The sequence below is a fragment of the Tyto alba genome, unplaced genomic scaffold (genome assembly GCF_018691265.1).
Source record: "Tyto alba isolate M040663 unplaced genomic scaffold, T.alba_DEE_v4.0 Super-Scaffold_33, whole genome shotgun sequence".
Taxonomy (NCBI): domain Eukaryota; kingdom Metazoa; phylum Chordata; class Aves; order Strigiformes; family Tytonidae; genus Tyto; species Tyto alba.
The window spans coordinates 427,677-452,676 of record NW_024881308.1 but is presented as its reverse complement, the minus strand read 5'-3'; the positions used below and the strand labels follow the sequence as shown (position 1 = coordinate 452,676).

The following is a 25,000-nucleotide window of genomic DNA, read 5'->3' as shown; positions in this document are numbered from 1 at the left end:
CCCATTCTCCTCTCAGCCAGCAGACAAACCAGAGTCCTTGGCTTCCCACAGCGAAACAAGCACCCCCTGCCTCGCTCAATCTGCTTGACAGCTGGAGTGGAGCCTCTCTGTAACACTGGAGCAATGCCAAAGGAGGTACAACAGCATTCCCCTCTCCCGCAGGCAATAGGAAGAAAAGTCAGTTTTAAGAATTCCTCTGTCTTGGGACTATCTAAAAGAAAATATTCCCTGTATGCAAAAATCCTGCTAATCCCAGGCATGATTTATACTGGAAATGTCTAAGGATTAAAGAAAGCAAAACCAATGAGCTGCTTTGTGCTGCTTCACTGTTCCAGGTTACGATTTCTGTTGCTAAAATGTGTAGACACACCCCAATGCAAAGTGTCATCTGCTCCACAAAGGAGGGAGTGGGAAGAAGACTGGACTGTGTCTCTGCATCACAGCAATTATGCAGGAGGCAGCACATTCAAAACTATTGATAAGAAATGCTTTTTCACTCTGTAGTTAGGCCATGAAACCCATAATCACTCTAAAAGTTAACAGGGTTTCCAGAGGAACTGGTTGCCTTGAAGAGCCTGCATGGCTGATGCACAGGCAGCAGCCAGACACATTTGCTTGAAGCCTGTTTTGTACTTTCCCAGAAAGCTCCCCGATCCTGGGAAAAGCCTAAAACCTACATCCTGCACTTCCTGCAGCGAGGCATCCTGCTCCCAACAATGACCAAGATGCAGCCTCTGACCCAGAGGGGACTGTTGGGGTGCGCTGGGTTCGTGTGCTGGGGTTTTTGGTAGCAGAGGAAGGGGCTACAGTGGTGCTCCCTGTGAGAAGCTTCTCAAAGGCTCCCCCAGCTCCAAGTCAGACCCACCTCTGCACCAGGGCTGAGTCAATTTGCAACAGGGGCTGTGCCTCTGCAATAATGGATTTAAGAAGGGGAACCTGAGAGGGGGTTGGGGACTTGTGAGGAGTTACCAAAAGGACACCGTTGAGAACACTGAGGTCAGTGGGAGGAAGGAGGAGGAAGGGGGGGAGGTGTGCCAAAGCAGAAAGCCCTGCTGTATCCCGTGGCGAGATGGCAGGGCCACCCACCCTGTCACCCACGGAGGTCACCAGTGGAACAGAGGCCAATCTACAGCCTGTGGAGGAACCCACACCAGGACAGGCATCTGCACCCGAAGAAGGACAGGACTCTGAGGGGAGAAGAAGCTGACGCTGTTGTAGTTCGTCGCTGGGAGGACTGCAACACACAGGGAAGACCCACTCCTGAGCAGCTTGGGGGTGACTGCATCTGATGGGAAGGACTCACACCAGAGAAAGTTCATGGAGGACTGTCTGCAGTGAGAGGGATGCCATGTGGAGCAGCAGAAGAACGTGCACCGTTCACTCCCTGTCTTGAGAAGGAAGGAGCGTCAAGCTGACTATGACCCCCATCCCCTGAGCCACTGCAGGGCAGGAGCTAGAGAGATCAGGAGCAGAGCTGAGCCCAAGAAGGAGGGAGGGCTGAGAGGAGGTGGTTTTGGATGTGGTGGTGCTTCTCACTGTCCTGCTTTGCCTGTTAAATGTTGGGTTTGTTAGTGTTTGAATTAAAGTGATGTTCTTTTTTTTTTTCCTCTGAGTCTGTCTTTTGCCTGTGACCCGTAATGGGTGAGTCCCCCTCCCTTGACCTTATCTTGATTCCTGAGCTTTTTGTTTTATTTTCTCCTTCCCAGTGTTGGGGGGGAAGGGCTGGTTGAATGGCTGCATGGCGCCCAGTTGTCCTGTGGGCTCAAACCACAACACGGGGTCATGCATGGAGCCGACCAAATTTCAAGCAGATAAATTGAAAACTAAACTTGCCCTGTGTGCAAGGGGCTGGACCCATTACTGCCCATGGATCTGAATCACCAAAAAAGCAGAGGGAGGCGTGAGGAACAAGGCGACAGGCACAGAATGGCTTCCACAGAGGCTGACACCTTAAATGCACAGTGTGCAGCCTCCCTGCCACACAGAAGTCATCTGCCCCAGCACGAGTGCTCCCGGTTCCTGCGGCACATGCAAGGCAAGATGAGCAAAGGAGATGCAGAGAGGTTGGGAGGCAAGCAATGAGCTGCAGAGGGAAATGCTAAGGAGAGGAACAGCATTTAGCTTTAGCCTCTGCTTTTCCAAACTAGTGGCTTGACTTGATGATCTGGCCGCTTTTAAAATGCTCAGCTAGACCAGCTCCTGGCATTTAGCTCATCGCACACGGTCAGTTCTCCCAACAAGTGGGCCAGATACTCCCTCCACTCCCCAGCTCACCCTCAGTGCAGGGATGGGCAGCTTTGCCTGCAAGGGCTGGAAAGGGCTAATACTGAAGGCAACTCCCCTTTTCTCAGCACATAAGGGATCTGTGAAATTCAAGTTGATCTGTTATTTCCTGTGGACCACAGCAGCCCCAGGAGCTAGAAAACAGAAAACTACTAACAACCCCCACACCGAAAAATAGTTTGCAAAGGAAAATATTATTCCATGTGCTGGCCTAGAAACACATGTGAAGAGCTTCTTAAAGAACCTATCTTTTTATAACAAGTTAAAATCCAGGCAGGGCAGATGCAGGAACATCTAGAACAGACTTTAATGCTCTCATGCCAAAAAATGTCTTAAAAAATGCAGCAACCAATGTGGACTCAGGACCTGGCCATGGGACACATACTTTAACAGAAGCCATTGTCTCAGTATTTCTCTGATCCACTGCAGCCTCTCATGGACCTCAGCCTGGCACAGTCAGAGCACACTCAGACTGGGGCCCCATCTTGCTGGGCTCTTCAGCACCGGGGTAGGTGCCTTCTGAACAGCTCAGCTGGGCTTTGCACCAGTGCTGCTCTCCTGGCTTAGACCAGCCCAGGTAGCCCCATTTTATGGCAGTGTTTCAGCCCCTCTTCCTCACGCTACCAATGCATCCTTCTGTATTCCAGCAATGCTGCTCCATCACCATTCCCTATGTGGCAAATGTCATGCTTTGTCAGCCCAAAGGGCTGTATGAATCAGCAGCCTGCATCTCCTACCAGGAGGATAAGAAACAAATAGCGCACGTCTGAAAAATGAGTATTCCCCTGCAAAAATCTCCCAGCTAACAGCAGGTGGGAGACACCCTGAGGCAGTGCAGCACCTGGACCATTAACCATCATCTGACAGACTTCCCTTCTTTGAATTTGTCCTATTCTTAAACCTGTTTATGCTCCTAACCTGCACAACACCCTGATTTGCAGACCCTTAATGATTTAATTTTGTGCTTCAGGACAGAGTGATCTTAAGCCTGCTGCACAATAACAAAACCAGGTGATTTCCAATTCTTCTGCTACAAAAGACAATGAGAAATTTTCTCCCTCTTGCTTTCCCCAGACAACCTGCAGTTTCTTGCAGCCCACTGACCTTCCCTCTTCTCTCCTGCAGGTTCAGCTCCTGTGGGGCTTCCCCGGCTGCACTCATCAGCCCTGGAGCGACCACAGCCAGGACATGCTGAGCATGAACACAGCCAAATGCTGGTTTGCTCTCTGTCCCTTTTCTAAAAGCTCCCCATCCTCTGGTTTCTGACTGCTTCCCTGCACTGTGTATACATTTCTGGAAATTCATATACAGGCCACAAAATGTCTTTCCCTCCTTGCAACAACTACATAGGAGCCTGCCGCTGCACGTGCATGTAGGGATGTCTCCCCCATATACTCTGCTTTTGTTGACAATCTTCTCTGCTGCTTGATTGCTCAGTTGCTCACCGTTGTGAGATCCCTCTGCACCTTTAGTTTTTACAGTCCTGAATAATTCTGTACCAATATCAAGCTGCCAGCTCATTATTTGCCTCCCTTGTATAGACCCAAAGCCCAGCTTACATTCCTGCACGATCAGCTGATGATCCTCCTGAAAACATATAATTTATTTCTACTTGTTATTCTTTTGCCTTTCAATGGGTTATTGATCCATGAAAAGATCTCACACCACCTTCACATTTCATCTACCCACAGAGAATAATGCTAGAAGATGAAGACTGCAGAGGTAAACGTGTGAAACTTCAAAATTATTTCTTTGGGTGCATGTCAGATGATAAATGTTTACTGACAAGCCTGTGCACTGAATGAAGTGTGTGTGTGTGAAATCACTGCTTTAACTCAATTTTTCACTGGAAGATTTACATATATGCCAACATATCTACTATTCGGTTCTGTCTGAAGACAGTACATTTAATTTCCTTACGGATTTCTCTGCTGAACTGCTGCTACAGCATCCATAAGCATTTAAGTATTTCAGAGCTACTAATGAACTTCTCACAACAGCCTTGCAACTTAAGGGAGCTACAACCTACCCACCCATCACATGCCCAGCAAGCAAGGATGATGGGGCAGACATCGGTGTCCCGAGGAAAAGCCTGACCTTTCCAACCAGCAGCAGATGGAACCTGGTGTGTTCCTTCAGGATCTCCCTTCACTTCAGGTGCAGCTCTGAGGTCAGGCCCCAGGAAAAATCCTCAGTGTTATCAGTCACTTGTGAAAAAGCTGGTTCAAGTGATCTGCTGGCCCTCTTCCTTTGCTGTGCCCCTCACCACCTTTGCAGAAGCTGTCAGGAGCCTGCAGACCAGTTCATTTATTCTAAAGTCCCAGCTCTCTGCTAGAGTGGGTCTTCTGTGTGCCAGGGTCCAGCGAAGGGAACAGCATGTGTCCTGTCACCAGAGCCCCAGCTGAGGCCACACAGGTACTTCTGACTTCCAAGTGCTTCATTCTGGAAACTTTATAAAGCTATCCTGGCGTGACTTTTCCATAACATTTCATATATATATATATATAATATAATATTTTGTTTTATTTTATTTTATTTTTAGGTTAAAGCTGCCTCTATCTTCCTAAGCACAACTCCAACACATGCAATATTGACAAGCAATTGCACGGAAGAGCCTGCTCAGCCCACAGGCAGAGCACGCCCTGCACAGAGCAATATCCACGGAGTTATCCCATAAAGATATCAAAGCCCCTCTGAGCACAAGCAAAATGACTTTTCAAAGACTCAAAATGAGCTGAACTCTCCTGGGCCTGAATAGGACAGGAAAAAGACATATCCTTACCAGAAATATAATTCCTCTGTGCAATTTCAGGTATCTGCTCTGAAACCCACTGGAGACAGAGAAGCAACAGACACTCTTACTGTAAGGGCTGTGACCAAGGGGGCAACTTCCCAGGCTTGCAGCTGCCTTGGGGGAGCAGTGACACAAGAAAGCCATGGCAGGAAAATTCAGCTGTGGTGTCCATGTTTCACACGCCTGCCTGCTGGCGTCAGCTACAGCTCAGCAATGCAGGAAGCTGGACTCCAGCTCTCCCAGACTAAAAGCACTGAGGTCACATGATATAAACTGCTGCCTGATATGAATTCACAGGGTTGACTCAAGTTTCCTGAAAGCAATGTTAATAAAAAACTGAATGGACTTTGTTTAGCATGACTTTAGCCAGATAAAGCATTATCCTGCAGCTAGCAGTTAAAACCTGAGGCTGGAGGAGTATGTGAGCTCTTGTTCATTCAGCAGGGATGCTACTGCAAGCCCTGGACTGCGGAGTCCAGGAAGCATAGACAAGGGGAAACTAATACTGAAGAGAAAAAGGCAGTGCTCTTTGCCAGATATCTGTGTTCTCCCTGAAGGTCCTCAGGTTGGGTGGTTGTTTACAAAATCCATTACTACAACTGAGACACGTTCTTTTCAACACACTTGGCCTGTATGGCTTTTAGCACTGCATCATGCTATAGGAAACTCCATGGTACACAAAGGCCAGCTGAATTACAGCCCCAGCTCTGCAACCAAATTAAAATCCCTTTTCTCACACTGCTGTGAGTGGAAGGGCTCCCTCGCTGCCTCCACACTGCTCCCCGTCCCACATGCTGCCCAGCTGCCACCAACACTGCTGAGTCATGCTCTGGTCAAACCTCTCACACTGGCCACCAGCAGTAAAGTTTCTCGAATCTAAGTCCATGCACTTAAAGAAATGGTCTGATTTTCAGTGGAGCTCAGCATGTCTGAGGTCAGTGTAGTCCTCCCTCCTGGATCCCTGCATGCTGTGCCTTCCTTTACCTTCATCCTCGGTGTTTTGTTTCCTCTTTTTCCTGGATTTCGAGTTCTTCTTGTTTTTCAGATCCACGAGCTCCTTGATGCGCTGGGCAACTGAAAATTCAAAAGAAGCTCTGGATTAATAATGTGGAATGATAAATACCAAAGCCCAGAACTGCCCTTAGACATGGTAGCCAGCCTAACTCCAGCTGAGGAGGTCTGCTTGGGAAAAGGACCTGTACCACAGTCAGCTCCAAATGTACCCCTCAACTTCTCCAAATGGCCAAATAGTTGAGAAGAGGCTCCAGGCAGCAAGTTTATACCTAAATAAACTTACTGCTTAAATACCAGCAGAATGAACAATTGACTCAAATAATTCAGATTACTTCTCCTTGCTGCCCGGACTCTCACGCTGACAGGTTGGTTTTTTGCTCCTGCGCCAAGTGTAGCTGGAGGGAATGATTTCGGGGAGAAGTGACAAGGGTTTAGGATTCTTATGAAAACCCAAACCAGTACTGCACATCCATCAGTTTGGTGAAGGAACCCTACGTTAAGGCTACAAGCATGAAATCAGAAGGCAAAGGTTGGCATTGTACCACTGCTGCCCCTAAAACCCTGCTCCACCACCACACTCACTAGCAGGGGCAGAGGGGTACTGGGGCAGAACTTGTGCACCTGCCCTGGTGACCTCAGGGTGCTTTAACCTGTGTTTGAAGCCCCAGGTGGAAACAGGTGCTCTGGTTTCTCGCTTGAGACTGGACAAGACAGTGCAAGCACTGTTGAAATAGTGACAAAAGAGTCAATAAATACACCATACACCCCAGGCTGGCACTCGGCTTTTTTTTTTTTTTTTTTTTTCCCACAGGATGCTATAGCAATTTAAAATTGGGGTAATAACTGAATATATGCTGGGCTGGTCCCTGAGGCTTCTGAAAGACAAATAAATCGCATCTATTCACAACAAAAGACAGGATCCTTCAGCATTGCCAACTATTTGCCAAGCTAAGGCCCGTTCGTAATGTTTGCAACGGCTCCCTTAGAAAATTCTGTATTAACATTCGTCTTTTCTTTTTCGCCTGCTTTAAGGAACTTTGAAGTAAATCATGTCTTCAAAGAACCCAAAGAAACTCTACCCTTGGTGGGTCCAAGGCTCTTTTCAGTGCTGATCTTGCCATGCTGACTGGTGAGATAAGCACAGTCTAGGGCTGGCATTTCTTTGACAGACACAAGTGAGAACTGCAGGGAGATGAGCTGGTGGCAACTTCATCCTGCCAAGGAAGGATGAACTTGCCCAGCACATGGTGCTCTCACTGACAGAAACCACAGCACTGGCTGGTGACTATCTGTATTTTTGAAAAGCAGACAACCCTAAGTGTCACGACCCACCCGAATGCTGCTGGGGACAGGGTGGGTGTGCATGAGGCACTTACTATTTTCATCACTGTCAAGGTGGCGATAAATGTAACCTTCCAGATAAGACTGAAATTTGGGTGATGGGGAGAAAAAGGCCAGACTGATGGCCATCAGTTCCCAGCCCCATGCCAGACTTCGGTAGCACGTATTATCTGTGGTCTGTCGGATCAATTGTATGTAGAGCTCATCCCGTAAACCTTGCATGCTCCAGCACTTGGTGACCGTGACCAATGCCACGTGATTCTGGTCCATGCGAGTCTGACGATCTCCCATGTAGCTCTGCACCAGTTTGAACATCTCACACGCCTCTTTTTTGATGGTGCGGTTGCTAGTGATGAGCATTGGCTTTTTGATAGAGCCGCCGTTCCAGGAGAGCATGTTGGAGATGGAGATCCTTCGGCGGAAGATGCCCTGAGTGTGCATGTTCAGGTTTTTGGAAGCCCAGTCTGCCATGCTGCTCTGAGAGATGGGCTTCCGTAGAGTATTGTAAGAGAAGTGATGTCCTATGCAGCCACCAGGCTGGCCACTGGTCTCCTGCTTGAGGTCCAGCTCTATTGCCCCAGGCTGCAACGGAGAACAGACGTGTTAAAAACGACTTAGATGACTCCTTAACTCCACTAGGAGAATTATCAAGTGACTCATGAAGCTACCAGCAACGGCAAAATGGTGTGTCTGTACAAAACATGATTTTGTGCAGAATCGGTGGCTGACATCTCTAGTTCTGCAAGAGCCTGGCAGGCACAGCTGTACACTGGTGCTGTCCCCAAAGCACTGTGACACGGAGTAACAGGGTTGATGGTCCAAGTTGTCCCAGAGCTGCACCGGACAGCCCAAGCAGGAGCTGGGCTGACTCCCAGAGCAGCAGGACACACCAAGGAGCCAAGTTTCACCCCACTGTTCACCTCTCAGTTCCTGCAGAGCCACAGGAGCCCAGGAGGTGGGGGGGGAACACCAGGAGGTGGCAGACTAGACAGCTACAGCAGTAATAGCACTGCTTCCTTTCCACCTTTACCCTCTGTGGCCTCTACAATCCTGTAGCTGGTTCCTGTCTTTACTATTCTTCCAAGTTCTAGCAATAATAAAAAAAAAAAAAAAGACAAAACCAAATCAACATGGCTAGCAACCATCAGGAGCTGCTGAGCTTTGGGCGGCCTGTGCAAACATGTGTCTCAATTCCACTATGACCTTCCTAACGGAAATACTGGCCAGACACACAAAGAGGACAGGAGAAGCTAAGAGAGGCACAGTGGAGCGCAGGCACAGCTATGTGAGGGCAAAGCTGTCAGCCAGGTAGGATAAATCATGTTTGAGTTAAGTGAAGGAGACCTGCTATCTGTGTCAGTCAACTTCCACCACTAACAGAGCTGGCTCTCACTGTACCCTACAGACACCCTGACCTCCTGCCAAACAGGCCCTGGCCCTCAGCGCCCGCGGGGAAGCTACGGGCTGTGGCTACAGATCCAGCACTTCTGTTAGTGCCTAAGCACCACTGCACAGGACTCAGGGACGCCTCTGCGATGGGCTCCCTACCGTGTTTTCCTATCCAAGACTGACATAAACTTCCCCAAATGAAATGAGAATTGTTCACAAGTACTGCGTTGGTTTTTCTCCTTAGAGAACGAGGGACAGCTGCTCCCCACCCACACGCTGCAGTAATTAAACCCATTTGCTCTGGGGACAAGGCCACTCATCACAAGTTTAGAGGGTTAAGCAGCAGAGACAAAAGACCTTCCTTCCTCCCAGACTTTGTACGCAGTTTTTACATGGAACCCTGTCCATTCTTCTTCCCCAGTGATCTCTACAGATAGCTACATAATTAGGGTTTTGGTAGTACTGATCCCGAGAAAATTATGTGTAATAACTACCTGTGAAAATAAGACATTTATTTTGCCCATCCAGAGTTCTCTGTTTCGGATAGAAGTGTCAGCCTGGGACTCATATTGAACCAAAATACCCAACAAGCTGTTTTAGGAAACAGACTTTTTTGTTAGACTTGAAATTCCCACACACAGCAACTAAGAGCTAACCAGCCCACACTTTGGTCTGCATTCTCCAAGGAGATCTGCAGCAAGTAGGGAAAAGCCAAACAAGATTATCTTCAGGTTCTTGGTTTTTAAAAAGAGAAAAAGAAACAGAAATCCTGTAAATTTTGGTATTGCAGTGGAAAAAGTGAAATAAAAACATAGAATTTCCTTCTTTGCAGATCACCTTTAACTTCTGTGGCACACTATTCTGGTCCTGGACTACAGTCAACCCCAAAATATCTGTTAGTTCTTAAAATTTTAGAGCAAGTCAGTGTTTTCTTCTTAGTAAAGAGAAACTGCTGAACTCATGACAGAGGCTTGTGCAGTCCAAAAGTTCCTTATCTTAAACCCAACATGTACCTACACGTGTCTGAGGGGATTAGCACACATCACACTCCACTTCTTATTGTCGGCTTGGGGCACAATCATTTTTCCTGCATTTCTACTTAATTTTGTTTTTTTATCCCTTGAGTTACCTCCTCACCCTCTCTGAATTCATTCAGCACGTTGTCTAAAAATCCCTGCCTGCAGTTCTTCTCTGCCATTTCCATCCTTTGTCTCCTTCAATCCGCCTTCCACGCTAGGAGTGGATTTTCCTCCTACCACCCTAATTGCTCTTTCAGTATGTTACTTCTGAGGGTCCACCTCTTCATAGTCTCTAGAGGTTCAACAGGCTCTTGGTTCTCTCCTCTTCTCTCTCTAGAGTTTATCTCTCAAACCTCATTCACACAACTACCCAGCTATTATTTTTGTGCTGACAGTACACATCCACCTCTGCTCAGCCTCTCCCAGAACTTCTGCCCACCGTCCTCGGATAATGAATTTCCTCATTTCCCGAATCTCCTTTTCTGTCACAGGACATCACTGGTGACTACAGCCACACACTGTCATTTTCAGGCAAGGCAGTAATTTTGCTGCTGTATTCTCTAAAACCTCCTTCCCTCCTTACTTGGACTCTCACATCTCAGAGTATTTCTGCAAATACAGTATTTATTTATTGACTTGTTGCCTTTACCACAACATCCATCTATTTACATCTTCCACTGTATTACCCTTGTCCATTCTACCTCACATTAATTATTTTTCTTCATTTTCAAGGCCATTCACAGCCTATCCCCAACCTACCACCTCTTGTGCATAATCAAGACATCAAGTCTCATCTCTCCCCACCAGTCAAGGGGCAGGGAATGTCCACAGCTCGACACTCTTTCCTTCGCAGGAAGGGGGGTGAACACAGAACGTTGCTCCCCTGCTCCACGGGGCTCCCCTCTCAGTGGAGACAGTTCTCCATCCTGAAGAATGGATAGCAGTCTTTCAACAAGTCTAAAGAGGCTGTGAAATGAAATTGCTGAACTATTAACTGTAACTTGCGAGGTGTGTAAACTCAAACTGGCCCTGTGCCTGAAAAATTAAAAATGTGGGAGCATGACCTCAATTTTAAAAAGGGTTTCAAGTGAAAGCAAGGCATTATCAATCAGAAATTACAATAAAGAGGAGAACGTACACACATAAATCTGATACAGTGGGGAGGTGTCAGCCTGGCTTTTAGACAAAAGTTACATGTCACAGGTCTACTGGAGCAATCTGAAATGGTCAAGAAGCTTTGCCAAGTTTCTTCATGAAAGGTTGTGGACTAGCAAACAGGAGAAAAGACAGAACTAAGTGTTAAAATAAATAGTCACTTTTCACACTGGGGGATTGTTACCAGCTGTGCCTCAATGAAGAGATGCAGAGGCTCAGGCTGTTCAGCAGGAGTGAAATAACTGGAAGAGTAAGCAGAGAGAGGAAGGATAAAACCTTCACAGGATATAAAATCACCTATGTAGAACCTAAATCTGAATTAAAACCATGAAACAGAAGGTTCTTTCAAATGCAAATAGGAGAAAAGATAGCAAACTAAATTCTGCAGAAGAGCTGTGTTATTGAGAAAAACTACTCCACTTGTGCAGTGTGCTGGGTTTCTGTGGCCCACTTTTTGGTAGCGGGGGAGGGGGCTACAGCAGTGGCCCCTGGGAGAAGCTCCTCGAAGCTCCCCCGGCTCCAAACTGGGCCCACCTCGGGCCAGGGCCGAGCCGCCCCGCAATGGTGGCTGCACCTCTACAATAACGTATTTGAGAAGGGGAACCCGGGAGGGGGCTGGGACTCGTGAGGAGGAGTTACAAGAAGGACGAACACCCAGGTCAGGGGAAGGGAGGAGGAGGAGGAAGAGAGGGAGGTGCGCCAGAGCAGAGACCCCTTACACCATGGAGATGGCAGGGCCACCCACCCTGCCACCCACGAAGGTCACCAGCAGAGCAGAGGCCAACATGAAGCCTGTGGAGGAGCCCACACCAGGACAGGTAACTTCACTTAAAAGAAGCCAGGACTCTGAGGGGAGAAGCAGCCCCCGCTGTTGTGGTTCAGCACCGGGAGCACTGCGACACGCAGCGGGGACCCACGGCGGAGCAGCGTGGGAACGGCTGCAGCCCGTGGGGAGGACTCGCCCCGGAGAAGGTCCATGGAGGACTGTCTGCAGTGGGAGGGGATCCACACGGAGCAGCGGAGGAGCACACGGCATTCACCCCCACTTCCTGAGGAGGAAAGAGCATGGAGCTGACTGTAACCCACTCCCCTGCCCCCTGTGCCGCTGGGGGAGCAGTTAGAGAGATGGGGAGTAGAGCTGAGCCCGGGGAGAAGGGAAGGCTAGGGGGAGGTATTTTTGTGGGATGTGGTGGCACTTTTCACTATCCCACATGGTCTGTTCAAGTGTTGTCTTTGTTAGAGACTGAATTAAAGTGATGGGTGTTTTTCTTCCCTTAACAAGTCTGTCTTCTGCCAGTGACCCGTAATGGATGAACACCCCTCCCAGCTGTTATCCGGATTCCTGAGCCATTCTGCTTCATTTTCTCCTTCCCATTCCTGATAGGGGGAAGGGATGAGTGAATGGCTGCATGGTGCTCAGTTGCCCTCTGAGCTCAAACCACAACCTGCAGGCACACTAACAGGCTTTAAAACAGCTATTTCCAAGAGGAAGATGCTAGAGTCACTGTCACTGGTTTTCTGAATATTTCCATTCAATGCTCAGGAACAATCGGAAGGGAGAACAGAATATGAGGAACTATTAGAAAAAGAAGAAAGGGAAAAAAAAAAAAAAGAGAAAACACTGCTATTTGGCCATGTAAATCCTGATGCCTGTGTCCTGTACCCTACCAGCTCTGGCCCATCCAAACACAGAAAAGACATGTGAGGGTGAAGGGCTACCCAAAGAAGATGTAAGCACCAGTAAAATGATCAGGCAGCAGATTCACGCAAGTAACACAGCAGAGCTACCTGCAGTGCTGAGGGCTTGCTGGATGTGTCCCCCTCCACAATCCCTCCTCACCACTGGCCTGAAACGGGGTATTCACTGCAAAGCTGTGAAGTTTTGTGACCTGCTTGCTATTCTGCAGGCGCATGTTCTGCCTGCAGAACACCCAGAAGCAGACCAGGTACTTGGCTCTACACCACAACAGTCTAGCAAAGGTGTGCAATTTAAGCCAGTGTAGATGGGGAGGTACCTGGGAGGAGTGGCGTGTAGCATCTGATGAAGCCAAACTTGTCTGGCTGGTCACATTCTTTTCTAAAGAATCTATTTTCTCAAAAGTCCTCTTCTGCCTCACTGTGTCCTGTGGAGCAGTCACATCATTGGGAAAGCTGCCTCTGCTCTCCAGGCCCTGTCTGTACAGAGACCTATTACTAGCCGAGATGTCATCCCTTGAGCTTCGGCTGATGCATTTTTTCAAGTGGTCAGACTGAAATCTGACTTTGCTGCTCTCTGCTGGGATGCCACTCTCCAGACTTTCAGCATCAAGGCTGGCTTTGCTTCCCCTGCAAGCTGCTGACCTGCCCACTACAGCACGCATCTCGGCAATCAGCTTATCATTCAATGCTGTGAGCTCGCTGCTGCTGCCCACAGAGCCAGGTCTTCCTTGACCTGTCCCTTGCCTCCTTCCTTTCCTTTTCCTCAAGCTTGGAGAAGGGCCAGTTGAATAACCAGAATCCTGATGGCTTATACCAGTTGGGTACTCTTGAGTTTGCAGGCTGTTCTGCTGGCTGTGGTGGGATTCCATGTTCTTGAGGACATTAGCTTCCAAAATCCTCCAGGACTGCTTGAAGCTGTCCTTTGAAGAAAGCTGACCAGGCAGTTTAGTAGAGGCATCAGCTGTTGCAGCAGAAGAGTGGGAGAGTCTGGAGGACTGGTCAACGTTGACCATGTGTTTTATATATTCTCTGCCAGCTGGGCTGTATTCAGTGGAAGAGGGATTTCTTACATGCTTCTTTCCAGTTTGCTGCTGCTGCATACCTGGATGCAGTAACAATTTGGTCGGTTGCAGCTGCTTTTTTAAGCTGTTGCTTGGTGACCCTCGTGGAGACATCCCACTCATACTGACACTTTCAGTGTCCATATCTACTGGTGGCTCATCATAAATTGGAGACTCTAAAGATGGTTCATCATATATAGGTGCAGGGGAAGCATACTTCGGGGATGCAGGCTGGGGGGTTCCTGTCTGGCTCCTTGGAGGTGTTTGAGAAACTGGACCATTCATCAGCACTAGGCAAAACCCACCATTCTCCATCTTTTTGATCTGCAAAGAATGCTTTGTTTCTCCTGTAGGCATTTCCTTTGTGGCTCCAGGGCTCTGGGATGTGGATTGAGGCTGAGCATATATGGCTGGTTTTGAAAGAGATTTTTGGCTGTTGGCTTCTGGAGCACTCTGTAACTGAAGTGAACTGTCTGAAGAGCTCTGCATCTGCCTCAAACTGTTCACTTTGACCAACATGGCTGCTTTTGTGCCTGGTAGAGGCTGCCAGTGGGTAGGAGTCTCCCTGAAGGAAGAAAGATACAAATACAGGGAATTATTTAAGAATTATATTAACTGAAGTATCCTCTACTTCTGCCCCCATACCAGATTGTTAGTCTCAAAGTGCCTGGAGGTTCCTCAACCAGTTATATCAGCTCCTCATTGTTTTTTCCTGGAGATCCCCCACCCCGAAACAGAAACGCATTGTTGGTACACATATGATAAATCTCTGAGACATGAACAGCAGAACAACGAGATGAAACAAGTTCATCATACTATAACGTGTCTGGTATCAGCAGCACTGAGATAGGAAACAACCTATGCTTCCTAAGGCTCATTAGCTAGCACAGCACCCAGAACAACCAGTTGAAGACCAGTAAGCTATTCTGGACCACTCAATCAGTGAGTTAGAAAATAATCCCAAGTGTCTGCCTTTGGATTGTCAAACTATGATGACAGTCCTTCCAGATTTATTTTTTTTTAGCTAAGTTTCCAAATGCATGTTTATTTTGCAGAAAACCTATGAGGTCTATGGGAGGTATACAGGGACAGACATCCTTAACTCACAGGATGTGTGTTACACTCCCACAAAACCCAGCAAGCCTCTGTGTAGAGCACCTTCCTGGCCTAGTCCAGATACCCTCAGATCTGGTTCCCTTGGCCAAACCCACTGGCCCTGCTCAGCTCACATGGCTGTGAAATTCTCTGCTGGAAGTATCCTCTGACCCATGGTGGTATTCAGGATCCACCACAATCCAACATGTCCACTGCAACATCCCAGTCCCAAAGGTGCATTCTGCAGTGCACTAACAACCTGCTGTCAAAGCTGGGGCTATAGCCGGGCTGTATTTGTAAGATCTGAAGAAAGGGGAATGGAAAGGCTGTTAAACTAAGCTTCCAGTTCTTCAAAGGCCCCACTGTCCCCAGGAAGGTCCCCTTGAACCTGGCCCCATTTTATGCCCTCCCTCCACGTATCCACTGCCAGCTGTCCCTGGGTAAGCCCTGAGGGCATGCTGTGCATGCCCCGTCTGCAACAGGAGATGTTCCCTGTTCCTGTAACACCTCCACAGCCATTTTTCTCTATTTGAACCTTAAAAGTTGTTTCCCTTCCCATGCTGCTGACCTGTCCTGCATGGCCCCTGTGCTGGCAGATGGACCCACCTCCACCACTGCCTCTCGGTGATGCTACACTGCCAACCCCCAGGACACCCAGATATCACAACCCTCTTGCACTCTGCTCCTGCTCTCCAGAGACCTTTCACCTTCTGGGTCACAGCCCCCTCCTTCACACAGATTCCCTGGGGGTGCTCTGCCTGTCCCTTTCCTATGGCTCTTCCACTGGCAGTTTGCACCTGTTCACACCCTGCTCTCCCCACACACCACCCCAACAGGACATATCTGCCCCACAGCAGCAGTCCCATGTCACTGTGGGTGCCCTATTTCACCTGCTCCTTCCCCAGTTACCTGACCCACGTCCTCTGCCTGACCCACAATATTCCACATCCACTCCCAATCACTCCACTCCCAAGGGGGTGGCATGTCTCTTCCTCATCCACTGCTTACCATATTTTTGGCAAAATGCACTCCAACGGCACTGTCACCAGAAGTGCAGGCGAAGCCAGCACTGTCCCACCTGTGGGTACAGTGGCTGGCTCCCAGCCCGTGTCCAAAGGCCCCTGATGCCCTCCCACTGCACCGCTGCCTTTGCAAGGCCTGGCTCCTTCCCCACAACAGACACACAACTCTGCCTCATGCAACTGCCCAGGTGACTAGAGAGGGTTTGAGAAAGGGCCACCGTCCTCTGCTTTCACATCCTGGGGACCTCCCCCAGCATCTCCCGCTAAGGCACAGAGTTTAATTTTAAGGGAGCTCCTGACACTACTTCAAGATGGAGATGCCACTGCTGTGAGGAAGGCCTGTACCCCAGCTACCCCCTGTCCACTCACAGCATCGCAGCCCAGGACTGACCCAAGCCCCATCCCAAGACTGGCTGCTTGGGAAACACGGAGGGATTTAGGATTGGCCTCCCTCCAGCTGCCCAAGCCGCAATCAAGCACAGCCCCTCCTCTCACACTCCTGTTTTGCCATCAACAGCTTGTCCTCTGTGTGGTTCTTCCTGGAGTCACAATGCTTGGAGCAGGGGGGTGACCACCAGCGGCATCAAGTGAGTATGTAGGCAGGGAACGGCCAGTGGTAACAGCACTGTAACTGGTAACAGGATGGTGGTAGCATTCATGAGGACACATGGCACTGCAACCCATCAGGTATCCCTCCCCAGGGGACACAGGGACCGCTCCTCACACCATGCAGTCAAGCCTCCTGCATGCAGTCAAGCCCTGATCCCAAGTGTGTGTGCTGCTGAAGACCTAGTTGTTCCTCGAAGAGCTTCTGGATTAACAGGAAGAACCAGAGCAGCAACATTTGGTAGGCTTTCAAATGAGCATTTCTGACACCCTACCACCTACTTCTCCTCTTGGCTGTACCAGCAGGTCGTTTTGTGACAGTGAAGTGAGACTGGCAAAGAGCTGTGTCAAGGACAAGCAGAACAGAGCCACTCACAGGCTCCTGACTTGACAGGCAGGCCGGGAGTGATCGCATGGGAGTGATTTTAATTCAACACTATGGCCAGAGCAGCACTGCATCTGGCCCAGCACTATCCAGCTGTTGGGTCCCAGGGGAGAAGAGGTGCAGCCCTGCAGCACCGCAGCCCCTGAACTGCAGGCATGTCCCCCTGCCTTGAGAGACCCTCAACTGCAGCAGGGTTGGAAAATAACCCTGCGCTCTGCAGGAAGGCACTGGACCCCACGTCCCATGAGCCACCTCCTGAGGCTATTCATCGCCCTGACCTACAACGTTGCACCTCCAGCCAGCTCCGCACACAGTGGAACCACCCGCTCAGTGCAGTCTTGGCAGACCCACCTCTGTCAGGCACAGCACCACCAGACTCGTCCCCTGACTCGGGCTCAGTGCGTGTCAGTACCGCCCGGCGTGGGCAGGCCCACCAGTGCCCGGTGCTCACTAAAACCCCACTGATCTGGAGTGGTGGGAACTCAGCCTGAAGCTCTGCCAACTCCCTGCTCAGCTCTGGGCCACGGTGAGGAGCCTCTCCCTGCCCACGCAGCAGGCAGTGGCACCACCTCCTGCCCGATCAGTCGTATCGGCGCTTGTCCCGATTGGCACCCACCCAGCACCGCTGGGCACAGCCAGATCTGTCACTGCTCAGGTGCAGGGCTGGGCATCTGAACAGCACCACCAGCCCAGCCTCCAGAGAGGGGCTCTAGCCCCAGTGTGACGTTACGATTTTAAGGTCCTGTGGGACCCCAGCTAGCAACAACTTCCCCCCCCCCCCCGCCATCCATGAAAGAGCAAAGCCCAGATTTTGGCCCTCAGATGAGCAGTGAGAGATTTGATACGGAAAAGAAAAAGAGGTGCTGTGTTCATGGCCTTCCCCAGAGGACGAACTGCTTACTTGAAGCCTGGTGCCAGACAGAGGGTGACAGGCACCTCGCTGCCCCAAGTCACTTCCCCAGGGTAGGAGAAAGGCATCCCACGCCTTGGCCCTGCCTGGGACAGGAGGACAGCATGGGGCCTCGGCCCCAGCAAGGCTGCATGGGTGGGATGGGGTGGGGAGTGCCAGGAGCTCTGTGCTGGCATGGGGCTCTCCCTGTGCCTGCTCTGTCCAGCCTGAAGCCCAGCCAGCAGGACAGCAGGACAGGTTAGACAGACTGCCACAGCCAGTCAATGAGGCAAGGGGTTATGCCACAAGCAGCAAGCCTCCCTGCAGCAGATTTTTGGCGTTTGCAGTCGGCACCCCAACAGGCAACAGGGCTGGAGAAACAGGCTCCGCTGCCTCCACAGACTCATGTTCCCTCCTTCGGGCTGAGGGGCAAAGCTTGCATTGGGATCCAGCCCAGACCTCATCATTTCAGACCGACTGCCACGAACTCCCAGGGCTGGCAGAGCCCAGCAGCACTCAGGCAGCTCTCAGGGGACGATGGCACTGGGACCTTTTGCATGACGGCCACGCAGGGCTGCTGAGCAGAGTGGGGTGCAAAGGTGCAGTTAGAGGTGGGAGACAAGCAAGGCCACCATGCCACTGCTCCTCCCCAGCTGCAATTCAAGATGTGAGGACTGGTCCAGGTACCCAAGCATTTGCATGGTTCCACCAGGATATCCAGGGGGGTCTCACAGGGCTGGAGGAGACAGGGGAGCTGCACTGCTCCAGTGACACTGAGGGCAGAGGAAGCCAAGCTCCAGGCTGACCATGGCCACCATGCTTGCCCTGACCAGGAGGTTTGTAAGTGAATGTGATGGAAAAGTGAAACCTCTACAAGTGTGCTGTATCCCAGTTCACCTGCCAGTCTCGTCTTGGACACAACTTGCCATCTCCAGCCTCCCCAGCCACTGGAGATCAGAGAAAAGACGCACCACTGCAGAGAAGACAAGGCTTTTTCGAAAGGACCATTTCCGAAGCCATCAACTATCTCCTGGGGCCATGTGTGAACACAGCTTCCCTCAACCTCATCCCCAGGCTGCTGAAAAGACTGAGCAGGGGAGAACTGGGTCTCCTTCACTTGCCAGCATGGGAAAAAGGATCAGCTTTGCTCTTCTGAGCAGTAAAAGCCCTGATGGAAAGCAAACCCAGTGCCGTAGAAACATCCCAATGCAGCCTCTCAGCCGTGCTCTTCAGCCACCAGCAGCAGAGACCCTGCTGAGTCCCCCAGGACAGTTCCTTCGAGGAATGCTTTCAAGTAGCTCAAATATAAACACTGCAACCCAGCGCTGGCTTTCCCAGCCCGCACCCAGCTCCAGCAGGCCCAGCATATCCGGCAGCTCTTCCCAGGCTCCAGAGCTCCATTGTTTGCTCTTCCCTCCCACATGCCTGGAGAAAAGGCCCTGCATCTCAGCTCTGCCCTTTCCAGCAGTCATTTTCCTGGTGCTTTGACAGAGGCGAATGAACAGGGACGTTTGTATTTCAGTGGCACTGCTGCTGCTGCCTCCAGCCCACAATGGAGGCAGGGATGGAGATCGCACAGCAGCAACCCACCCAAACCCAGGCCTGCACAGCCCTGAAGAGAGCTCTGCAGATGTGTGCAAAGTGTGCTGTGTTTAAGCACCCAGCCCCAAAGCCAGCAGCATAAAAAGGAAACAAGCCTGTATCAGGAATCCTTATGGTGTCTCCGGCCCAATTATAAAGAACTTAATGTTGGCATTACTTATACTGGGCCTTGAGAAACACAAGCAAGGCAAATCAGGCTTGGTAGAGCAGAGGTACCCTCATAGCCACCTTCATGGGCTTCATGTCACATGTCCCCTCTAACTCTCCTTTCAGCACACCTTCCTGTCATGGTAAGACCAAGCCCCTTCTCCCAGCCCAGGATGCTGCATCATGGGGAAAGGTGGGCAAGGAGGGGATGGGCAGCACAGCCTGCTGCCCACGCAGAAGGGACCCACACCTCTCCTGTTCTGGGGGATGGGATGTTCCCAGGGATGGTGGATTTCTACCTGGAGGACTTTGAGATGCATTGTTATTGCAAGGGGAACCTTGGAAACCCCACTCTTAAACAAGTCCCTAACCTTAGGAGAACCACGAGAAGAGGAGGAAAAGGGCTGGTCCACATAAACAGTGGTGCTGGTGATGGCAGAGCCCACCCGCGGCCCTGACCAGTGGTGTGTCTGAATGCTGCAAACCAGCACACAGGCTCCACTCCCAGCAAGACTGTCCTCTTTGGGCCTCAGGCCCCTGCTGTGCCCAGCCCTTTCTCACCCATGAGGCCCGAGGAGCTCCAACAAATCCCAGTGCAGCTGCAGTGGCTCACAAGACACTTCCAAAATGCTACTGACTGCTTTCAGCCCCAGGCTGGCCTCACAGTAAAGGGAACACGTCCATCCTTTTCAGAGCCTTCCAGCATGTGAAAGAATCATTTGGCCCCCATCTCCCCTGGAGAGAGCCTGTCTTCCTTCCTACTAGGATCCAAAGTGCTCGGGAGGGGTCTGGAGCTGTAAGGCAAGTGCTGCCTGCTGTCCTTGCTTGGGTGAGGGAGGAACAGAGCTGGCTCTGGCCTGGGCAGCCCCAGGAAGCGCAGCCAAAAACCAATATGGGAGCAAAAGCATGAGCAGAAGAGCTTCCTCAGGAGGCTCAGGGGATTGCAGCAGCGTCTCCCCCTCAGCAAGCAGCTAGCATTTCCCCAGGGGGGTCAGCCTCCCCGTGCCACCTGGGGAAGACATGAGACAGTGTCTAGAAAAGGCTGCTCTGAGCTGGTGCGCTTTAGAAAGCTGGAGTAGCAGCAGCGAGCGGTGAGGCAGTGAGGGAGAGGGTGGGATTGGCACGTAGAGGGAGAGAATGAGCAGCAAGGAGTGGTGGTGCAGCGTCCACCTGCCCCGGGGAGCATCACTCTGCCTGAGGCTGTGGAGAGCAGCATGCAGAAGGCTTGGCAGCACCAAGACACGGCAGTGGGCACAGCAGATTTAGCAGTGCTGATACAAAGCACAAGAGAGGAAGGGGGGGAAAAAACAGGGTGCTAAAAGAAAAAACAGAACAAACCAAAACAACCTCAACCACAAAGTATTATTGAAAAAAAAGGATGAAATCCCTTCCCTCAGCTCTCTGGCACATGCTTGAAAGAGGCCCCTCTTGGGGACCATGCTGGTCTCTTCCGGCCTCTCCGTCTATCATGGGATGACAAATACAAAGGGAAGAAAAACAAATCTTTTGTGCTGCCATTAAAAAAGCGAAACCATCTTGGGCGCAGGTACTTATAAATATGTCAAATGCTATCAACAGCACTCAATGCATTTGCCCTCTCTTTATACAGCTGTATCCCTGCCAAGGGAAGAAAGATGACACCCATATGTTTGTCTTTGGACAACAACACATACAACAGAGTTGATAAGCTTTGTGTTCTTTTGCTGTTACTAGACCAGACATCCCAGCAAGATCATTCGATCCCACTTGGGAACACTTGCTTTGGGCTCAGCTCTTTGCTCAACATTTTACAGGCTAGCAAAAGGCAACAAATCTCTCCTTGGGTGTCAAACTTGGATAGGGAAATTGTTCTCCACACCATAACCAGACATAGAACCCCTGCTCAGAAATAGCAGCCACAACACATAACCGACTGCACAAGGAAACTGTGCTTAGTCTACTACTTCCAACAAAGCAGCTTTCACATGCAAATACTGTCAGCTTACTGGTGTGAGGATCTGGAAGAGCCTCTCATGTCCAAGCAGCCTGTTAGCTGCCAAGCAAGCTACCTTTCCACTCACACCTTTCCCAGTTCTTGCCTTTCAATAGTTTGTTGCAGGCTCAAAGTGCCCCAAGGTTGCTGCAAAAACTTGGGCTCAGGATAGAGGAAGGGAGGATCCCTTCCCACTCCCCCTCCTTGTAGGAGAACCAGCAGTGACGCCCAAGATGCTGTCTGGCACCAGCCTGGCTGGTAAGGAAAGATAAAGCAACCCCTTGCCTACACTGCCTCGCTCCCCCTCCTCCTACATGAGGGGGCCCTCCCTGCCTGTCGGAGAGCTGGCATCACTTATCCCTTGAGGCACAGCTGTTCCCCGGACTGAGGCAGAGGAGGCCACATTCCCCTCCTGAGAGCCTGAATCAGAAATATTTTTGTTCCATGGAGCTCAGAATATTTTACGCCCTGTGCAAGGCTCTTGCACTTGCTCCTCTGGAAACACATTGATCGTCAGTGCCTGTCCTGGCTCCCCCGGCGCGCCAGGCTGCAGAGGGACAAGGAGGGGAAGCTGGTTGGCTCGTGGCAAATCCCAAATGTCTGTGGCTCACCTGTGGTCACTGGGAGGGACCAGAGGGAACTGGAAACTATTAGGGTTCAGCTTAAGGCATTTCTCACTGTTCAAGTTTCTCCTGACAGGGCAAGGATCATCCTCTGTATCGGTCTGAAGCTCAGAGGGGCTGCTCGTGGGGCAGGAGGCACTGGAAGCATTGCAGGCACCAGTAAAGCTCTGGGCTCTTTCTGGTGCACTTGATGCATATCACTAGTGCCTCCCAGTCATGCAGATTGGAAGTGAATATAGGAGCATCTTGCAGGGGGCAGCAGACAAGTGATAAACCTCAGTTTAGGGTGCTTTAGAGCATGTATTTTCCCAACTCACCATCCTACACTGTTTTCATCATCTTGGCTTTTTTCCACTCTCCTTACCAGCACCAGGCACACAGAGAAGCAACCTAGATCCAAAAACCAAGCTATTAAAGAAGCCTGGGTCACTGCATTGCCCAGAAGTGGGCACAAGGAGCACTGGCATGGATGGCAGGAGTGACAGGCTCACTCGAGCTCTGCTATAGCCCTTGACTGAGTCACTTCTCCTCAGCTGACTCAACTCTGCTCACTGCACGGCCTCCCTGGCTGTTGGTACCACATTCTCCAGGGCAGGATGATGCCCAGACATGGCAGGAGGGAGGCAGGGCAGCCCTGAGCAGTGCCCCAGGCAGAGGGGCCATCCTTGCAGAGACTCGGGAAGGGATGCTTTTGTGCAGCTGAAGTTGGCAAAATCTCAATAAAAAAAAAAAACACCCGCACCACCACCGCCTCCAAAAAAAAACCCAACAAACAACTGTTGATCAGGCTAGTTTGAGTGTAAGAAAATCTCTTAGGCAAACAAAATAGCCTCTTGTTATCATTCTTTCATATTGGGCTTGATATGAACAAATAACTGTGCCCAGTAGCTCTGTCACTGCAGCCCCACCTCCCACCCTGGGCAAAGCTGCTAGCACATGCAAGCAGCCAAGAGAGGGGTGAGGGAAACTCAGAGCAGCCAGGCTCAACCTGCACCCTGCAGCAGCCTAACCCCTTGCACAGCTACCCCAGAAAACCCTGCTATGAGTGCGTGACAGCTCTTGTCACTGCATGACACTCCTGCCCATCCCCTCTCCTTCTGTTTAGCACAAAGAGCTCTGGAGCAATGATTATCTTTTGATGTCTGTTTTTGTGGTGCCTCACACAAATGAGGCCCGGCCCAGACCAGGGATGTTCAAGTAGTACTGCAGCAGTGAGAGCGAGCAGCTGTGCCCTGGGAAGAGGAGGGCACATGGAAGCGACCACTGGCCTGGCAGCACTTTGCTCTGTCACTGCACGCTCTTGGGGCAGCACAGCTTCCCAGCACATCTGCCACGCAGCTAGTGCCCGCCTGGCAACTGAAGCCACCCATTAGATACAAACAGAGAAATCTGAAGCTCTCCCTACCTGCCAGGGTCTTTCCTCTTCTCGGCAGCACAGTCCCCCTTGCCCTTCATCTCCTGCAGAAGGTCCATTTGGATGGGGGTGCTTCTGCCATCGCTGCTGGTGCTACCGCGGTGCTGCCGACCCCGGCAGTCAGGCTGGGAGCTGCGCTTCATGGCCTGGAGCTGAGCCAAGGGCACAATGTCGCAGCCCTGGGGCCGGTGCCACACTGTCTGCCGCGTGATAGCATTGTAGTAGTAGAAGCGGTTATTGTTCTGGTCAAAGAGTTCCCACCACTGCTTCTGGTCTGACTGGCGCACCTTCAGGTTGGGAGGGGGCTCCCAGCCGCACTCGCCGGTGGTCAGGTTGACGTACATCCGCCCCTGGGAGCGAGGCTCGATGATTTCCACCCAGTCTGAGCTGCAGGGACACGAGAGCTGCGTTAGTCGGGGCCGGAGGCTCAAGGCAAATGGGTTGTCTGGGAGTCTTACAGGGCTGCTGCCTCTGGGCCGGGCAACCATGGTGCAGATCAAAGCATTACTTGGGGCCATTCAGCAACCTAACAAGCTCAGGGAAAGACAAGGGGAAGGGCTTGAGATGGGGCCAAGCTAAATCAGCAGCTCCCTGGCACAGGGAAGGGGAGGTCACCCCTCCAGCTCTGTCCTGACGTCAGCTCACACCATTCACCAGCCTGGGACACGCAGCGTGGGGCGGGCGAGCATTGTCTGCTGATGCTCTGATAACTCACATCAAGGGCTGGTGTGATTGCAGAAGTGATGGTGCCTGGCAAGATGCACAGGTGAACCTCCTCTCAAAAGCGGAGAGGATTTGCAAAGCAGGATCTGCTCCTTTTGGGAGCTGCACCCTGTTGTTAATGCTGCCTCAGGAGACCAAACCCTTGGCTGCTGACAACGTAGGCAGCCTATCCATGCAGGGCTCATGCTACGGGATGGAGGGGACCTCTGGGTCACCCAGTTCCTGCTCAAAGCCCACGCCTGCTTGCTCAAAAGATAAACACAAGGAGTGACTAGTGAATGAAACCATCTCCATTGCAACCTCCTTCCCACCTTCCTTGGCTGATGGGACAAAGCCCTCAGTGGCCCTTGGGGTATATGGTGACCTGCTGCTGATGCATAACCCCTCTGCTGCCCAGAAGAGCCCCTTCAGCCCCTGGGTCCCTCGCCAGCACCCACGTTGGCCCAGCCTAAGGCTTAACAAGACAGCAGTGTGGGCAGTGCTACTGGGTTAGTTTTCAGGCAGATCGGCATGATGATTTTGCAACAACAGAGGTGTTGGGCTGAGCAGTTCTCATACATGGCATGTCAGCCTTTAATACTGACCCACCTACCCCAAAAAGTGGCCTGGGTGAGAGCAGGGATGCTCAGTAAAGCCAACGCCCCCACGATGCAGTAGCTGAAACCATTTTGGCTAAGCCAGGTAAACAGAAGTTGGTACAAACCCCAGCAAGGTCCTTTTTCTCATGCAAGAAACATGCTAGCACTAAAGCAATCCTGTCCCTGGCAG

General features: G+C 51.0%; 1 protein-coding gene across 2 annotated transcripts in view; it reads right to left on the bottom strand.

Annotated features, from left to right (window-relative positions):
- LOC104358208 (rho GTPase-activating protein 39) overlaps positions 1 to 25,000 on the bottom strand; it is a 65,560-nt gene that overhangs the window by 7,946 nt on the left and 32,614 nt on the right. For both annotated transcript variants that reach the window (XM_042801119.1, XM_042801118.1), the window contains exons 2-5: positions 23,501 to 23,896; positions 13,011 to 14,319; positions 7,468 to 8,014; positions 6,062 to 6,151 (exon numbers count right to left, since the gene is read on the bottom strand). In XM_042801119.1, the coding sequence (XP_042657053.1) occupies positions 6,062 to 6,151; positions 7,468 to 8,014; positions 13,011 to 14,319; positions 23,501 to 23,853 (2,299 nt within the window). In that variant the 5' untranslated portion in view covers positions 23,854 to 23,896. The remainder of the gene's footprint in view (positions 1 to 6,061; positions 6,152 to 7,467; positions 8,015 to 13,010; positions 14,320 to 23,500; positions 23,897 to 25,000) is intronic.